Source organism: Mustela putorius, unplaced genomic scaffold (genome assembly GCF_011764305.1).
Source record: "Mustela putorius furo isolate JIRA1106 unplaced genomic scaffold, ASM1176430v1.1 tig00000407_pilon_pilon_pilon, whole genome shotgun sequence".
Classification (NCBI taxonomy): Eukaryota; Metazoa; Chordata; class Mammalia; order Carnivora; family Mustelidae; genus Mustela; species Mustela putorius.
The window spans coordinates 10629939-10645374 of record NW_025421373.1 but is presented as its reverse complement, the minus strand read 5'-3'; the positions used below and the strand labels follow the sequence as shown (position 1 = coordinate 10645374).

Here is a 15436-nt window from a genome sequence, read left to right as displayed (position 1 = left end):
AAACAAAACAAAAGGTGACCAGCAGATTGGATTAGAGAATATGCAGTACTGATGATTTTCACTAAATGGGACAAAGAAAGACTTTAGAACCTCAAGATTCGCAAATCTAATATTGATGTTGGCTGGGCAAAAGTCCGAAACAAATTATTAAACATACTTCAAAATACCAAAATGGAAGATGCATCAAAAAGAAGTTGAATAACAACAGAAGAAAAGCATTTTGAAAAATCTCGTTTTTCTACAGGTAGATCAAGAAAACATTTTACCTCAAAGTATGTTTAGGTATCCCAGGGAAGTGAGAAGAAGGTCAAAAATATTAAAATATTCATCAGAGATGTCCAAATTGCAAAATACCTGATCTCATTCTCACTCCTAAACTTGGGACTTCTGCTGCCTATCCTGAATGGCTATTGGGCGGGGGGGGATGTGGACGCCACTTTGACACCCACTTACTCACCACGGTGAATAGATGGTCTTAAAAACAGCACACCCTGCTTTTACACCTTCAAAACAGTCAACAAACTCCTTCAAGTTTTCTTTGCAGGTGATATAGTAACAATGTAGGTGAGTGAGGAAAGGTATGGAAAAATTTAGCTGAGTTAACAGGTGTCTATAGATTCTCATAGCTGTGAGCAATTTAATCTAAAGGGTTAACAGATCAATATGAAAATAAAGATGGCTTCTTTTTTTTTTAAGATTTTATTATTTATTTGACAGACAGAGACCACAAATAGGCAGAGAGGCAGGCAGAGGGAGTGAGAGGGAAGCAGGCTCCCTGTTGAGCAGAGAGCCCGATGCGGGACTCAATCCTAGGACCCTGAGATCATGACCTGAGCCGAAGGCAGCAGCCTAACCCACTGAGCCACCCAGATGCCCCCAGCTTCTTTTTTTATTTTTTAAAATTTATTTGTCAGAGAGAGAGGGCACAAGCAAGGGGAGTGGCAGACAGAGGAACAAGCAGGCTCCCCGCTGAACAGGGAGACTGATGCAGGACTCGATGCAGGACTCGATCCCATGACCCTGATCTGAGGGCAGATGCTTAGCCAACTGAGCCACCCACACACCCTAATGAGAGGCTTCTAATGTCAGACCAAAGTCTGACTCTGCCATATTCAACAAGTATCAATTGAATAACTCATTGGACATTTATTAAATCTGTAATCAGCAAAAAGCAAAATTTGATCATTAATATGATCATTAATATGTTAGAATCTAAAACTGGAACAACCAGCTAACAAAATAAAAAGAAAAGAATTGAATGCCAAAGAAAATAAGAAAATACCTCCACTGCATATTTTTCAGTATTTAAAAATTAAATGTGAATTTAATTTAGTATTATATAATATACAGTCACACATGAACACACAAATTTAGCAAACATCATTTGTGGCACATAAGACCTAAAATACTTAACATCTGGCCCTTTTACAGAAAAATTTTGCCAACTCCTGGTCTTGACCAGTTATGTTTTTTCTCAAAAATATTTTCTATCTTTGATTTTGAGTATTAAAATCAAAGATATTAAGTAAACATTCTGTAACATTAAATTTAAATTGGAGCAGGGGTACTGGGACACTCCTGGGCGGGCAGTAGGCAATGAAGGTCTGCAGTCTCTGGCCAGTGACTAGCCTGAGCCCATGGCAGCAAGTTTCCTGTGCTGCCCAGCTGGGATCAGATCACACATGCCCAGAGCCATGTTGGCGAAAGTGGACCACCTATGGCACCAGGTCATGATCAACCAATTTATGCTGGCTGTAGGTTGCACTGCCAACCAGGTGAACAGCTCCAACAGGTGCTAGAGATTGCACTGGCAGCAAGAGATTGCCCTGAGTGGTTTTCTCCAAGAAACCACCATTCCCATCAGCTACCATCACCACCAGATGATGTGCACCCCCAGCAAAACACCTGCCATACCACCCAACTTTCCTGATGCACTGGCCATGTTCCCTAAGCTACATGCTTCTGAGATCCGTCAGAGCAGCAACATCCCCATGACAGCTGTGGTCTCCTCCTCTCCTGCAAACTTCAGTCCCTTCTGGGCCTGGCCCCACCAAGCTACCAGGCCATCTGGATACCACTCCCTCCACCAACCACAGCCAACATGGCCCCTGGGAGCACAGTAGAGGGGTACCTGGCAAAAATCCATGGGTGGGATGGATGGCCACAGATGAGACTGGTTGCAGCCAGGCACTGGGCTGGAGCTGGGGGGTAGTTCATGGTCATGGGAACAAAGGAGGGCCAAGTTGAGGGGAGTTGGGTTGAGTGGGGGTTTCCTAAAGATCGCACTACATGATTTTATAAAAGAATTTGGGGGAGGTAGGGGTGAGGGGATAGTCAACTTCCTGAGCCATTTAAGGAGTTTCTCCTCAGGCAAGTTTTTTCTCTTTTTAGTATGTAACTATAATATATATGACTATATAAGTATACTAATCTATGTGAGAATGGGCTAGCTGACTGAGGTGCTGGGGTCAACAGAGAAGATCCTCCGAAAGGATCCTCCCCTCGGGCCAGCACTCCTTCCTTCACCCCTGTCCCAGGACAGGTGCTTGGAAGCCAGCTGGTGTGATCTCGTAGTCACAAGGTATCCTCTCAAAGATCATGCCTTCTGGAATCAGAAGAGGACCACCATGGATCCATTCCAAGGAGTTATACAGCAGGGGCTCCCAGAAGTACCCAGCAGCTTAAGGTGTGGAGGCCTCCTTGCCATCACAAGCTCCCTGCACCCCGACTTAGTAGCTGGCTCCTCAGGGACCTTGCAGGTCCCTGCCTCTCCTGGTATCAGCAGCTTCCAGCTAGATATGCAGGGATTGGGAAGAACTAAAGAGCAGCATGGGTCTCAAGCTTGCCTCACAGGGATCCTGATTCTCCACGGCCACCCTGCCTCTCTCACTGTGTGTCCTACCTGAGTGAATGACAGAGTGGAGAGCTTGCCTTTGGATTTAGTTCCTAAATCAATTATTTCACCAATAATCTCATCAATAATTTCTGTGTGAAATTTTAATTGTAAAACTTAAAAGAGGCTTTTCTTTTTAAGAAAATGGAGCAGGAATACAACTTAACCATTCTGTGACTGTTTTACACACATACTTGGGTTAAACAAACACAGAAATGATGGTGGGAACCAAAGTTCTCACTGTTAGGAAGTGAAGGTTTCCAAGAAGGAGGAAGACTGGAATGAACCAATGTATACTAGCTTCGAGTCAGAGACATGGGTATGAACTCCTGTTTATCTCAACATGGATGCAAATGGATAAAGAAGTAATTTTATAGATCTAGCACACACACAAGTGTGTATACGTGCACTTAATTCCCACCTCAGCTGAGAAGCCTAGAAGGAACAATAAGCACACCAAGAACCTAGATCCTGTTTTTAGATACCACTATCCTAATAAATATGACTGACTCTAGGACTGGGGCAGGGACAATACAAGATGAGTCCGGAGCATCTAATAATACCAAAAACTAAAAAGTACTCAGAAAAAAAAAAAAAAGGAGGCATATCAAAGAAAGGATCACATGAGCCAAATTGCAAGAGCTCCCAATGACTACAGCTGAAATAGTCTTAGCAACAAAATAAATAACATTGTATTGGCTTATAACCCAAGATATAAAACAAGTATCAAGTAATCAATACAGAATTCCAAGTAATTTATGTAAACACTACCCCCACCAAGAGGTAGAGCTTAATTTTTCTACTCTTCCAAATGTGAGCAGCATTCACTGACTTACTCCCAAAGAACAGCAAATGGAAAGGGGAGGAAAAGTAACTTTATAGTGGAGAAACCTTAAAAACATGATAGCATGTACCCTGGTATGTGATAAGAAGGGCACTTCACCTCTGTGATACTCATCCCCCAAGACCCAGAATCCCAGTCTAACCAGAGAAAAACATCATAAAAAAACACATCAATAAACATTCTACAAAACACCTGACCAGGACCGCTCAAAACTGCCTGGGTCAGGAAAACAAGGAAAGACTGAGAAGTCATCATAAACCAAAGACTAAACAGACATGAACACTAAGTGTAAGGTGTATCTTGGAAGGCATATTAGTGGAGAAACAGTGAAATGCAAATACAGTTTGGAGTTTGGTTCATAGTGATGGACCAATGTGGATTTAGTTGCCATAAATGTACCATGGTAAATGTAAGATATTAACAACAGAGGAAACTGAGTTAGGGGTATGCCTGAATTCTAGATGATCTTTGCAGTTTTTCTATAAATTAAAAAAATATTCTGAAGTTAAAGTTTACTAAAATTTTGAAATGTAAATATCAATATGATCTTTTCACTTAAATACACACACACACACATGCACACCTATATTTCCTACCTCTTTCACTGAAAAGGTCAAGAAGGAATGATATCCCACTATTAATGAGCAGGTATAACATTCAGATTTGGTCTCTAAATACCATTTCCACAGTTTAAAAAAAAAAAAAAAGAAAAAAAAGATCTCCATGGGGAAATGCTGATTCTAGGGCCTGGAAAGGAACGTACCAGGAAGCTTACATCATGTTATGCCAGAAAGTAAGTAAGCTTTCGTAAAGTCTAATGAGTACATGTCAAAACTACATAGCAATCAGGGACTCCCCTGGCCAAATCTGGGACAATTTAAACATCAAAAAGAATAATGAGTACAATTGACTGGAATGCACAAAAATTTTAAAGTCATAAATCCTGCCACTCAAAAAGGAAAAAGAAAAAAAAAACACCACCCCCAGTAACAGCAGCAACTCATTTATCACCATCTACCCATGAACTAAAAATGGGTAGTTAAATAACCAAATATTTATCTTGCCTTCACAGTAGAACTGTATTTTAAGGTAACCGAATAACATCAGTTAATATGGAAAAGTTCTCTTAGAAGAATGTCAACAAATAAATGTAGATGAAATAATGAAATTTAGGAAATCAAGAAAATCACAAACTTAACAACCCTCAATGAGATAACTGACTCAGGTATGAATAATCAATGGATGCTAAACTCACTAAGTGAAGCAATGAGGAGAATCTGGATATCTCCACGCTACCAAACATCTCTCTATAAAATTCTTGCCTATCTCAAGTATATAATATAAGATTAACTTTACAATGGAAGAATCAGATGTCACCAACTTAATCCAGGATCAATCTTACTTGCAAGTTACAAAGAGCAACAACTAGACAATATATGCCACTTGATGTGATACATTAGAGATTAAAATCAAGCCTTCATATCTTTAATAGGAAATACTGGAGACAAATAAGTTAAATGATACTGTAAAAAAAACAATGAGAAAATTCAGAGAAGAACCTTATGAAGCACAACCGACCTATTTAATAAAGTCATGGGAAAGAAAAGGGTTTGGAAGGAAACCTTCTCCTAGATTAAAAGATAAGTAAGAGAGGTACACAATAAATGTGATATGTATTACTTGATTGGATCCATGTTTGACAAACCAGCATTAAAACACATTTTGAGAGTAAACTGGGGAAATTTAAATATGGGATGATATTGTAATGAGTACGGTGTTATACGCAAACAACAAATCATGGAACGCTACATCAAAAACGAATGATGTACTGTGTGGTGACTAACATAGCACAATAAAAAAAAAACCATAAAAAGAGAAATATTAAGAAATTCTAAATAGGGGCGCCTGGGTGGCTCAGTTGGTTAAGCAACTACCGTCATCTCAGGTCATGATGCCAGGGTCCTGGGATCAAGCCCCATATCAGGCTTCTTGGTTGGCAGGGAGCCTGCTTCTCCCTTTCCCTCTGCCTGCTACTCTGCCAGCTTGTGCTTTCTCTCTCTCTCTCTCTCTCTCTCTCTGTGTCAAGTAACTAAACAAAATTTTTTTAAATTTTTAAAAAAAAGAAATTCTAAATAATTTTGTTAGGATAATTGGAGCTATATTTACATAGGGAAATGTCTATATTTTTGAAAGATTCATGCTGAATTATTTCAAAGTGAAAGCTATGTATGTCTTTACTTTTAAATACTTCAAAAATTATAAAAATGAAGCAAATACAAAAAATGTTTTTAACTGTTACATCCAGGTAAAGGGTAAAAGGCTGTTACAGTAATCCCTCTACTTTTCTCTGTGTTTGAAATTTTTTGCCATAAAAAGTGAATTACAGATGGATGCATAAATAGGTATAAAATTAAGGTGCGGTGCCTAGGCGGCTCAGTCGATTAGGCGGCTGCCTTTGGTTCAGGTCATGATTCCAGGGTGCTGGGATTGAGCCCACGTGAGGTTCCCTGCTCAGCAGAGAGCCCGATTCCTCCTCTCCCTCTGCCTGCTGCTTTGCCTACTTGTGCTCTCTCTGTCAAATAAATAAAATCTTTTAAGAAAATACATATTAAGTAAAAAATATATATATTGTCATAAAAAGTACCATCATTTATTTGGAGACTAAGGGCAAATGATGGCAAAGCTACACAGTTCTCATGATTTAAAATAGTAACATTCATATAATGTTTGCAGTACTGGAGTTTACATTAATCTTGTACAGATTGTCAAGAATTCTGTTTATTCCCATCTTCCCTTTGATAGCTCACTATTATATATAGGATGCAACAATTTAATTATGGAAGAGAAAATAAGCTTATTCCTGGGTTTTTCTGCATTTTCAGTTACAACAGCATAGCAAATGACACAGTTTAGCAATAGAACACTGGCTTGAGACTCATGAAACATGAGTCTATTCAGAGCTGATCATTAATAGAGTACGGAACAATCCTGAACAAGCGAGTTCACAGTTGTGAAAGTAGAAGGAAAACACAATCCTTAATCAAGAGACCATCACATGGTAATAAAAGATATGACCTCATATTTTAAATAAATTTTTTTAAAAAGTCATCACACTAACTCAAGATACCAAGTTACTCTTTTAAATAATGAGAGCTTTATTAAATACAGCCACCATAAATAAATAAATAAATAAATAAATAATAAATACATAAATATAGCCATCATTGGAGATAACCTGTTTTTAAATTTTTTTTTTTTTTCCTTTCCATTTGATCAGAGATTTGCTATGTTCACTTAGGGAATTCTCAAATCTTTACTAAAGATAGCTTAAAAGAGTTAGGACTTCGAAATTTACAAATCAGTATGATTTGTACAAAACTGACCAGAGCCATGTTTAGATAAAACTTTTAGGTCATTTTGCTAGCTAATTAGCTGCCAGAGAAATCTGAGATCTCAGATCCAATTCTTAGCCACATACAGACATTTATTATCTAAGCATTTATTAGCAAGAAAGCAAAAACAATTCATCTGACCTTTTCTGCAGGATTAAGAAAAATCCCAGCTCTCTAGTCTTTCGTTTACTTCAACCACCACTTCCATGAAAGAGTCACTGAAAGCGAACTCCCAATAGCCCAGAAATAGGAACTTTAACCATATAGTTGACAGAACCCAGTTTACAGGCAGGTATTAGGTTTAGCAAAAACCATCATCCCAAGAGTTCAAGTTAAAGGCAAACTAGATTCTTCTTTTTTTTTAAGATTTTATTTATTTATTTGACATAGAGAGACAGAGAGAGAGGCAACACAAGCAGGGGGAGTGGGAGAGGGAGAAGCTGACTTCCCACTGAACACAGAGTGATCTGCAACTACATCCCAGGACCCTGGGATCATGACCTGAGCCTAAGGCAGATGCTTAACAACGCTTAACAATGGAGCCACCCAGGTGCCCCAGGCAAACTAGATTCTGTTTTGTTTTTAATTTTTTTTTAAAGATTTTATTTATTTATTTGACATACAGAGATCACAAGTAGGCAGAGAGGGCGGGGGGGGGGGGGGGAGCAGGCTCCCTGCTGAGCACAGAGCCTGATGCGGGGCTTGATCCCAGGACACTGAGATTAGGACCTGAGCCGAAAGCAGAGGCTTTAACCCACTGAGCCACCCAGGTGCCCCGGCAAACTAGATTCTTAAGCCCCCTTCATGCAAGAGTAGAAAATTGGGACTAAGTAATTTCAGCTAATTCACATATCTTGAATATGTACGTTTAGTCAGTAAGAGCTTATTTCCAACATACATTATACAAGTTAACAAGATATCAGTTTCACCAATAAAAATCTATTTTTGATATCTAATATACTAAAAGATAAGATACAGTCAGAAACAGAAATAAGAGGGTGGCTTATGGTAGCAACATGTAAAGCCCCTTCTGATATAATGCTAGCTGACCGTACCTGTACAGCGTGGCACTGACGAGCACCTGGGTTATCGGCTTCACATATGTCATACACATACACATGGCATTACACAGTATTTACTGGAGTATTAAACTAGTAAGGTAATAATCTCTAAATACATATATTTTTTACCAAACAAAAAAAGACTGAAAACATCTTTAAAATGTAGATTAATCAAAGTGAAGGGAAGAAATTTAAGGTACATTTTTCTTTCACTCAAATAATAAAGGTAACATATGGTCATATAAATGTAGTATATTTTGGTACAGAGCATTACAGATGGAATTCGAACAATGACAGCACTCTGTCTTCAAATAGGAAGGTATTAAGTTGTGTAATACATACCATTCACAGGGCTGAAGAGATCGAAATGCCTTAAAAGAAGCATCCATTCCAGCAAAATCCCAAAATTTAACGTCATAGTCATACCCTCCAGTCACCAAACGGGCACCTGAGGGATCTAGACCCAAAGCAGAAACCTGGTTTAAAAAAAAAAAAAAAAAAAAAATTAACTGGAGAAAATCTAGTTATAGTCTATGGTAACCTCCATTTCCTGTCTCTAACCCTACCTCCTATATTATAGGCATTGGAAGTACAACCCACTAGCTGTTATTACTTCTACTGTTACTACTTCTCTATTATTTGACTTTGTTATTATGACTACTATCTCTTTTGAATAAAGAAAAAATATTTTAATTTAATGTAATTGCCAGCTTTGTCCCAACTTATCTACCAAACCTCATAAATAGATCAGCTTTTTCAATAAACAATTTTGAGAAAATCTTTCGAGATATTTTAATTACCAACCGAAGCCCATACGAATCTAAAATTACCAAAACGAGAAAATGCCAACAGGAATGTTAAGAAATCTATTTAATGAAGTAAGACAGAGTAGAAGTTATTTTCTTGTGTATATGGCTGAATGACTCAATATAATCACCTTAAACAATTATTTTTTTTTTAAAGATTTTATTTATTTATTTGACAGAGAGAAATTACAAGTAAGCAGAGAGGCAGGCAGAGAGAGGAGGAAGCAGGCTCCCTGCTGAGCAGAGAGCCCGATGCGGGACTCGATCCCAGGACCCCGAGATCATGACCTGAGCCGAAGGCAGCGGCTTAACCCACTGAGCCACCCAGGCGCCCTAAACAATTATTTTTAAAGCTGAATTTGTAAGTGACTGACTGCATTGTAATACCACTTTTTTACATTGGCTCCATAAAATATCTGCCTTCCCTGTGAATTTTCCTAGAGCCACTGCACATGTGAACACCCACTGGTAACTCACTATTCTTAAGCAGAGAGTCCCTGGATCTACTGCCCTCTCAGAAGGAAAAAAAAAAAAAAAATACATTAGAAATAATTAATGAGACTACCATACAAATGAAATACTAAAAGGATCAAAGTTTTATATAAAGGAAGCAACTATAAATCAGTTCTTTGAACAGAACTGAAATGTTATTAATGTTAGAATTACTGTAATTAATACCAGGTACTTAAAAAATAATTTTACTCATTTCAACCACTATCTGTAAACACTGATTTCAATGTAAGGGAATTATATAAATATAATTAATGACTTATTATATGTTTAAGTTAGGTACTACTCGAAATGTGTTAAAGCATACAAATGAGGACAATTGTATGTCTTAAAACCTAAAACAATGAAAAATAAAAATAAACAGGGGCGCCTGGGTGCCTCAGTGGGCTAAAGCCTCTGCTTTCGGCTCAGGTCATGATACCAGGGTCCTGGGATCGAGCCCCACATCGGGCTCTCTGCTCAGAAGGGAGCCTGCTTCTCCCTCTCTCTCTGCCTGCCTCTCTGCCTACTTGTGATCTCTCTCTGTCAAATAAATAAATAAAATCTTAAAAAAAAAAAAGAAAAAGAAACAGTAGCTTTTGAAGGTTAGAAAGCCACTTCTCCTACTACCAGCTACAAACTTACTTGCGTCTATGCCCACTCTATCCTTCCACTCTCCTGTTACAATTAAAGAGATGTCTTCCTCCTTATATGACTAACTGCGCCAGTGTTCATTCCATTACAATACAATTTGAAAATGCAAATTCGTTTGCAGCTTGTCTATTCTGTGCCCATCCTCCCCTCAAGAGTGTAAGCTCCACTCCCTCCCTATGACTGCCAGCACCAAGGAGCAAGGGCAGAGACCTATGGTGAGGATAGGAAAACTAATGACTAGCCGTAGCTATCTCCTTGAACCCTTCGTGTGGAAGGGGAAAGGGCTGTTTAGAGCCAGCAGCTCCCAACTTCTAGAGAGTCATTGGTCTGCCTTCAGCTCAGGTCATAATCTCAGGATGATCTTGGGATCCTAAGATCGAGACCTGTGGAGGGCTCCCCACTTAGCGAGGAGTCTGCTTCTCCCTCTTCCTTTGCTCCTCCCCACTCCACGTGTGGTCTTCTCTCTCTCTCTAATAATTAAATAAAACCCTAAAAAAAAAAAAAAAAGGAAGCTCTAATTGATTTTTTTAATGTGCAAAACAAGTGGACACTACATTTTTTACTATAATTCTTTAGAAGATAAAATTCAATTTAAAAAATAGAAATACTTAAATAAAAGATGTAAAACTCATGAATACTTCTGGTTGTAAAAATCTCTGAACTAAATGATAGGGAAGTTTCTGTTTAAGTACAGTCTACAGTTCCTTTCCTAATTTACTTAAGAACATGAAAACTAGGAAAATTCTGTCACATATTCAGAATAAAAATACTAGGAGTCTGATTAAACAAAAAGGAGACATAAGATCACAAATCAGAAGGAAACAGTTTCCTAAAGCAGCAGTTCTCACATACTCAGCTTTCAAGCCACTTTACGATCTTTAAATCTATTAAGGACCCCAAAAAGCATTTGTTTATGTGAGCTCTATGTATCAATATTTACCACAGTAAAACTATAAACTAAGCCATTTTAAAATACTTATTGTTCACTTCATTTGAAATAATGATAAACCCACTATACCTTAACAAATATTTTTAAGAAAAAGATATTTTCAAAACCAAAAAATTCTGGCAAGAAGAATGTCATCTTTCCTCTATTAATTCTATCATTGGCATCATTTCTGGGTCTATTTCTATGGATTGACGTTTTCCCGATTATGGGATGTATTTTCCTACTTCTTTACATATCAGACATCCAGAAAAAGGCAGGTTCATTGAAAAGAGAAAGCAAGATAATTTAATTCTTTCATTTATGAGGTTTCATTCATGCAATTCCCACTTTTTCAATGGCTTTACAATAACATGATTTCATGTTATAACTCAAAATTTTACATTCATAATCTTTAAATAACATTAATACAACAATGCAAAAGCAGAATCTGTAAGTTTAAGTAATAATGATAATGATCTTAAAGCAATACAGTAACTATTTTATGTTCCTTTCTTATCTCGATGTTCATCTAAAAAACAAACTCAGGCCTTTTACTGATATAGAAATAAAGCTAAGGGTAATGAGAAATTTTCCCACACCATAAAAAGGAAAACTGTATTTTAGCTTCATTTCTTTTTTTCACTTGTAATGTTCCTCTATCAAAGAACAAGGTTTTAAAGCCAACAATAACAATAAGGGTTGCTATTTTAAATGAAATGGAACAGTTATTTTGATTGAATAAAAATGTCATCATTCTGTTTCTTTAATGCCTTGTAGCTTCTGTGTTATCAGTTCATTGTGCAATTAGTCCTAATACAAATGTATCATGAGTTTACTTTTCCGTGAGAGCCTTGTTATTGAAAGAATCAAATTTTTTAAACTTACTGTTTTAGTGCCATGTTTTAGAGTTATTTCATGTGAGTCAGGGATCTTTTGGACAGGATTCTGAAAAAAGAAAATTCCATGACATCAATGAGTATCCAACAAATGAGGGGGACTACATGCCACATTCACAGGAAATAGAATTTTTTAAAATTGCATCACTAGTTTTTTACACCAAGCTTTAAAAAACGGAAATAAAATTTGTGAGAGTATCTTATTTCTGCACTTCTAGATAGATGACAATTGCTCTCATGAATGTACCTCAAATCTCAAAACAGATAAGCCTAAGAAACTTTTTAGGTTGTTGGAACCATAAGCCCTCTCAGCATCCAAATATTTAAAGTCCGCTCTTCACTGAAAAAAATGGGCCTAACTTAAAGTGCTTAACTACACAAAATAAAATCAAATCTGTACAGGGTAGATATATACCTTTTAACCCTTAAAAGTTTAAAAAACAAAACACTGCTGCTAAAAATGGCACAAATAAGGAACCGAGTCATTCAATGATTCATTGATTCAATAAGCATGTGTTAAAGTGAGATTATTCCAGATGCTAGGTATCATCAGACATAGCCTACACCATTCCCCCTTCCAAGAACCATGTGGTCTAGGTGGGGAGATCAATCACTCTAATACAATACAAGAAATGCTGTGACAGGCAGGAGGTATGGGCAGGATAACCAAGGGAGAGAAAAGATGGATGCATAAATCAGACATAAGGAATCACAATGATCATCTGAATATGAAGTTTCATTATTTAGTCAAGTTTCCATTATCCAAGAGTCGGGTAATCAGACTAAAATTCTAGGGCCATTACAAATTTATGTGAGGATCATCCTGCAATCTACTTAACTGGATATGTGCAATCTAATAAACTTTGGTCCCTGTCTCCCCTCACTCTTTAGCACCCTTGATGAATCAATCAATCAATCACTAGTTTTATCTCATCATAAACTTGTCCCCTGCTAAGGCTCTTTCTTCCCAGCACATAAACATCTTGCCATATTAGACACACATATACACACAAGCAATCTACCCTATATTTACTGCTATATCATTATCTTTTCCTTTGCAATCAAGCTTCAAGCTTCCTTACGCAAGTTTTCACTCAAGTGTCTCTGCTTCCTGTCACCCTTCTACTTCTACCACTCTGGCATGTGTCCTTTTATTCCTAATGCCCAACACAGTCCTTGGCACTTAAGAGACTGTCAGTAAATACCTCTTGAATAAACAAACAAGTCTCTATAAAGTCAGAACTTAACCTGCACAACTGACCTTTCAACAGCAAGGCAACTACTTAACTATTTCCTCCTTCTTGAAATTGTTCTTTCCTGGGAGGAAGCAGCCTAGACAAGAAGCCAGAAAAGCTAGGGGTTTTATTTCTATGTTTTTTTAAGGTTGAACATTCTTTTTAACATTTTCTTTTATTTATTTAATTTTTTAAAGCTCTACACCCAAGTTGGTCTTGAATTCACAACCACAAGATCAAGAGTCATGCTCTCTGACTGAGCCAGCCAGATGCCCCAAGAATACTAGGTTTTTTTAAATCTAGCCCTGCCACTCAATAACCCTGTCATAACTGCAGAAGAGCTATGACTCTACTTCCTCATTTATATATAAAAGATAATAGCACCTGCCCTTTAGGTTACTGTGAGGTAAGTGGTTTAAGCCTTATAACTCAGCATTCATCACAAAGCAGGTGCTCAGTAAATGACAGCCACCATTTATTCTAAGGCTTACCTCCTATCTCTCCGGTCATATCATCTTAGTCTATTTCCAGGCTTCTCTTCCTCCTTAACTGGCTAATTCCTACTCATCTTTTAAGACTCAATTCAGATGTGACCTGCTCCTGGAAGCATTTCTCAACATTTCAAACTCGGTTAAATGACCCTTCCATGTACTCCCATGTCTCAAATAAGGAGACAACCCCTCCTTATCTCGATCCAGAATTTATCAAAATCCATTGTAATTTTTGCCCTCTCTCCCCCTACCACTCCATAACCAAACTGCAAGATAGACACTTCTCAAAGATTTTGTATATCTATTATTATCTCTGGATGCCTAATCCACATAACAGGTGGTGAATAGCAGACAAACACAAAAGTGTTTTGGAACTAATTCACAGCCCAATGTCTACCTTGTAGATCACACTAGATTGTACTTTTTAATTTACTTTCAAACATTAATGTTTATGTCCAAAAAGAAGAGCAAGTGCTATCCATCAGATCAGTAAGTGACAATATGGGATAACTGAGGTTTTCAAAAAGTAAAAACCTTTACCAACCAAATGACTAGATCCCAGGTGAAAAGTAAATTTAAAGTTGCACGTATAGGGGTGCCTAACTGGCTCAGTCAGTAAAGCATGAGATTCTTAATCTTGGGATCATGAGTTTCAGCCCCACGTTGGGTGTAGAGATTACTTAAAAAAAAAAAAAAAAAAGTTGCCAGTATAGAGAATTAAAGGCACTTTGTTTTAGAATATCTGCATCTCAGAGATTACTACAGTCTACCACCACCGCCACAGTGCAGTGAAGATTAGGAAATGAGAAGACACTGAACAGGAACCCTAACCTCACAGTAACCTAAAGAACTGCTGGAGAGTTTACAATTTATTTCAGTACCAGACATTACAGCATGGCTTAATCTGCTTTGGAAAAGGGCAGCACATACCTTGATTTCAGTGATACCAATATTCCAACACAAATTCCAAAATAATTTAAAAGTCGAACAAATGAATTCTGGACTATCCTTATATTAAGTTATGGAAGCCACTGTTCCCTTTGCAGTTGACAACATTTGTAAGCAATAAAAACTCATGTATAAGTGCTACATACTCTTGCAAATACAGCAGAACAGCTCAAATGTTTCACTTAGAGAAGATTCTATTATAGTCAGTGTCTCATTTCATAACTAATTAGTTTTTCATCACTTAGGAAACAGAAACACTGTTACTAAGAGGAAGGATGAAAATTACTTCATTGAATTCAATGTACAATGTGCCTATATATAGACAATTTCTGGCATTTAAAATAAAAACTTACAAGAACACAGAACAATTTAGTATTTACATTAGGAATGAATTAAATGTTTAAATAAATGTTGTTTACATTTAAAATCAAAGTTTTACTGGAAATCATGGAAGGCATAACTCATAAGAGGCCCATATAACTGGCACAACTAAATCATCTAAAATAGTAGCAATTCATCTTTTGGTAGCATATCATTTGATGGTGACTGTTCTTTTTCCAGAAATTTTCCTAATGACTTTTTGGGATATGGCTTAAGTGTGAAATTTGCTGTAACAGTAAAATATTTTCATGATTTTCATTCCAGGGACATCATAAGCTGCAAGACTTCACTGAAGTCATTTATTATAAGAATTCATAACAAAATCTAGTCTTAATGGAAGAGGAGGAAAGATACCAGCTTTTGTTTTGGTTTGGTCTTAAATGCCAACCAAAGGATTATTTCCCAGGCTCTTTGGTTT

General features: G+C 37.3%; 1 protein-coding gene and 1 pseudogene across 2 annotated transcripts in view; one reads left to right on the top strand and one right to left on the bottom strand.

Moving 5' to 3' along the window:
• The window catches only part of WDR70 (WD repeat domain 70), a 298407-nt gene that overhangs the window by 236622 nt on the left and 46349 nt on the right, over positions 1-15436 (bottom strand). For both annotated transcript variants that reach the window (XM_045079485.1, XM_045079486.1), the window contains 2 exons: positions 11953-12012; positions 8533-8666 (listed from right to left, as the gene is read on the bottom strand). In XM_045079485.1, the coding sequence (XP_044935420.1) occupies positions 8533-8666; positions 11953-12012 (194 nt within the window). The remainder of the gene's footprint in view (positions 1-8532; positions 8667-11952; positions 12013-15436) is intronic.
• Positions 1695-2171, top strand: LOC123391919 (annotated as a pseudogene).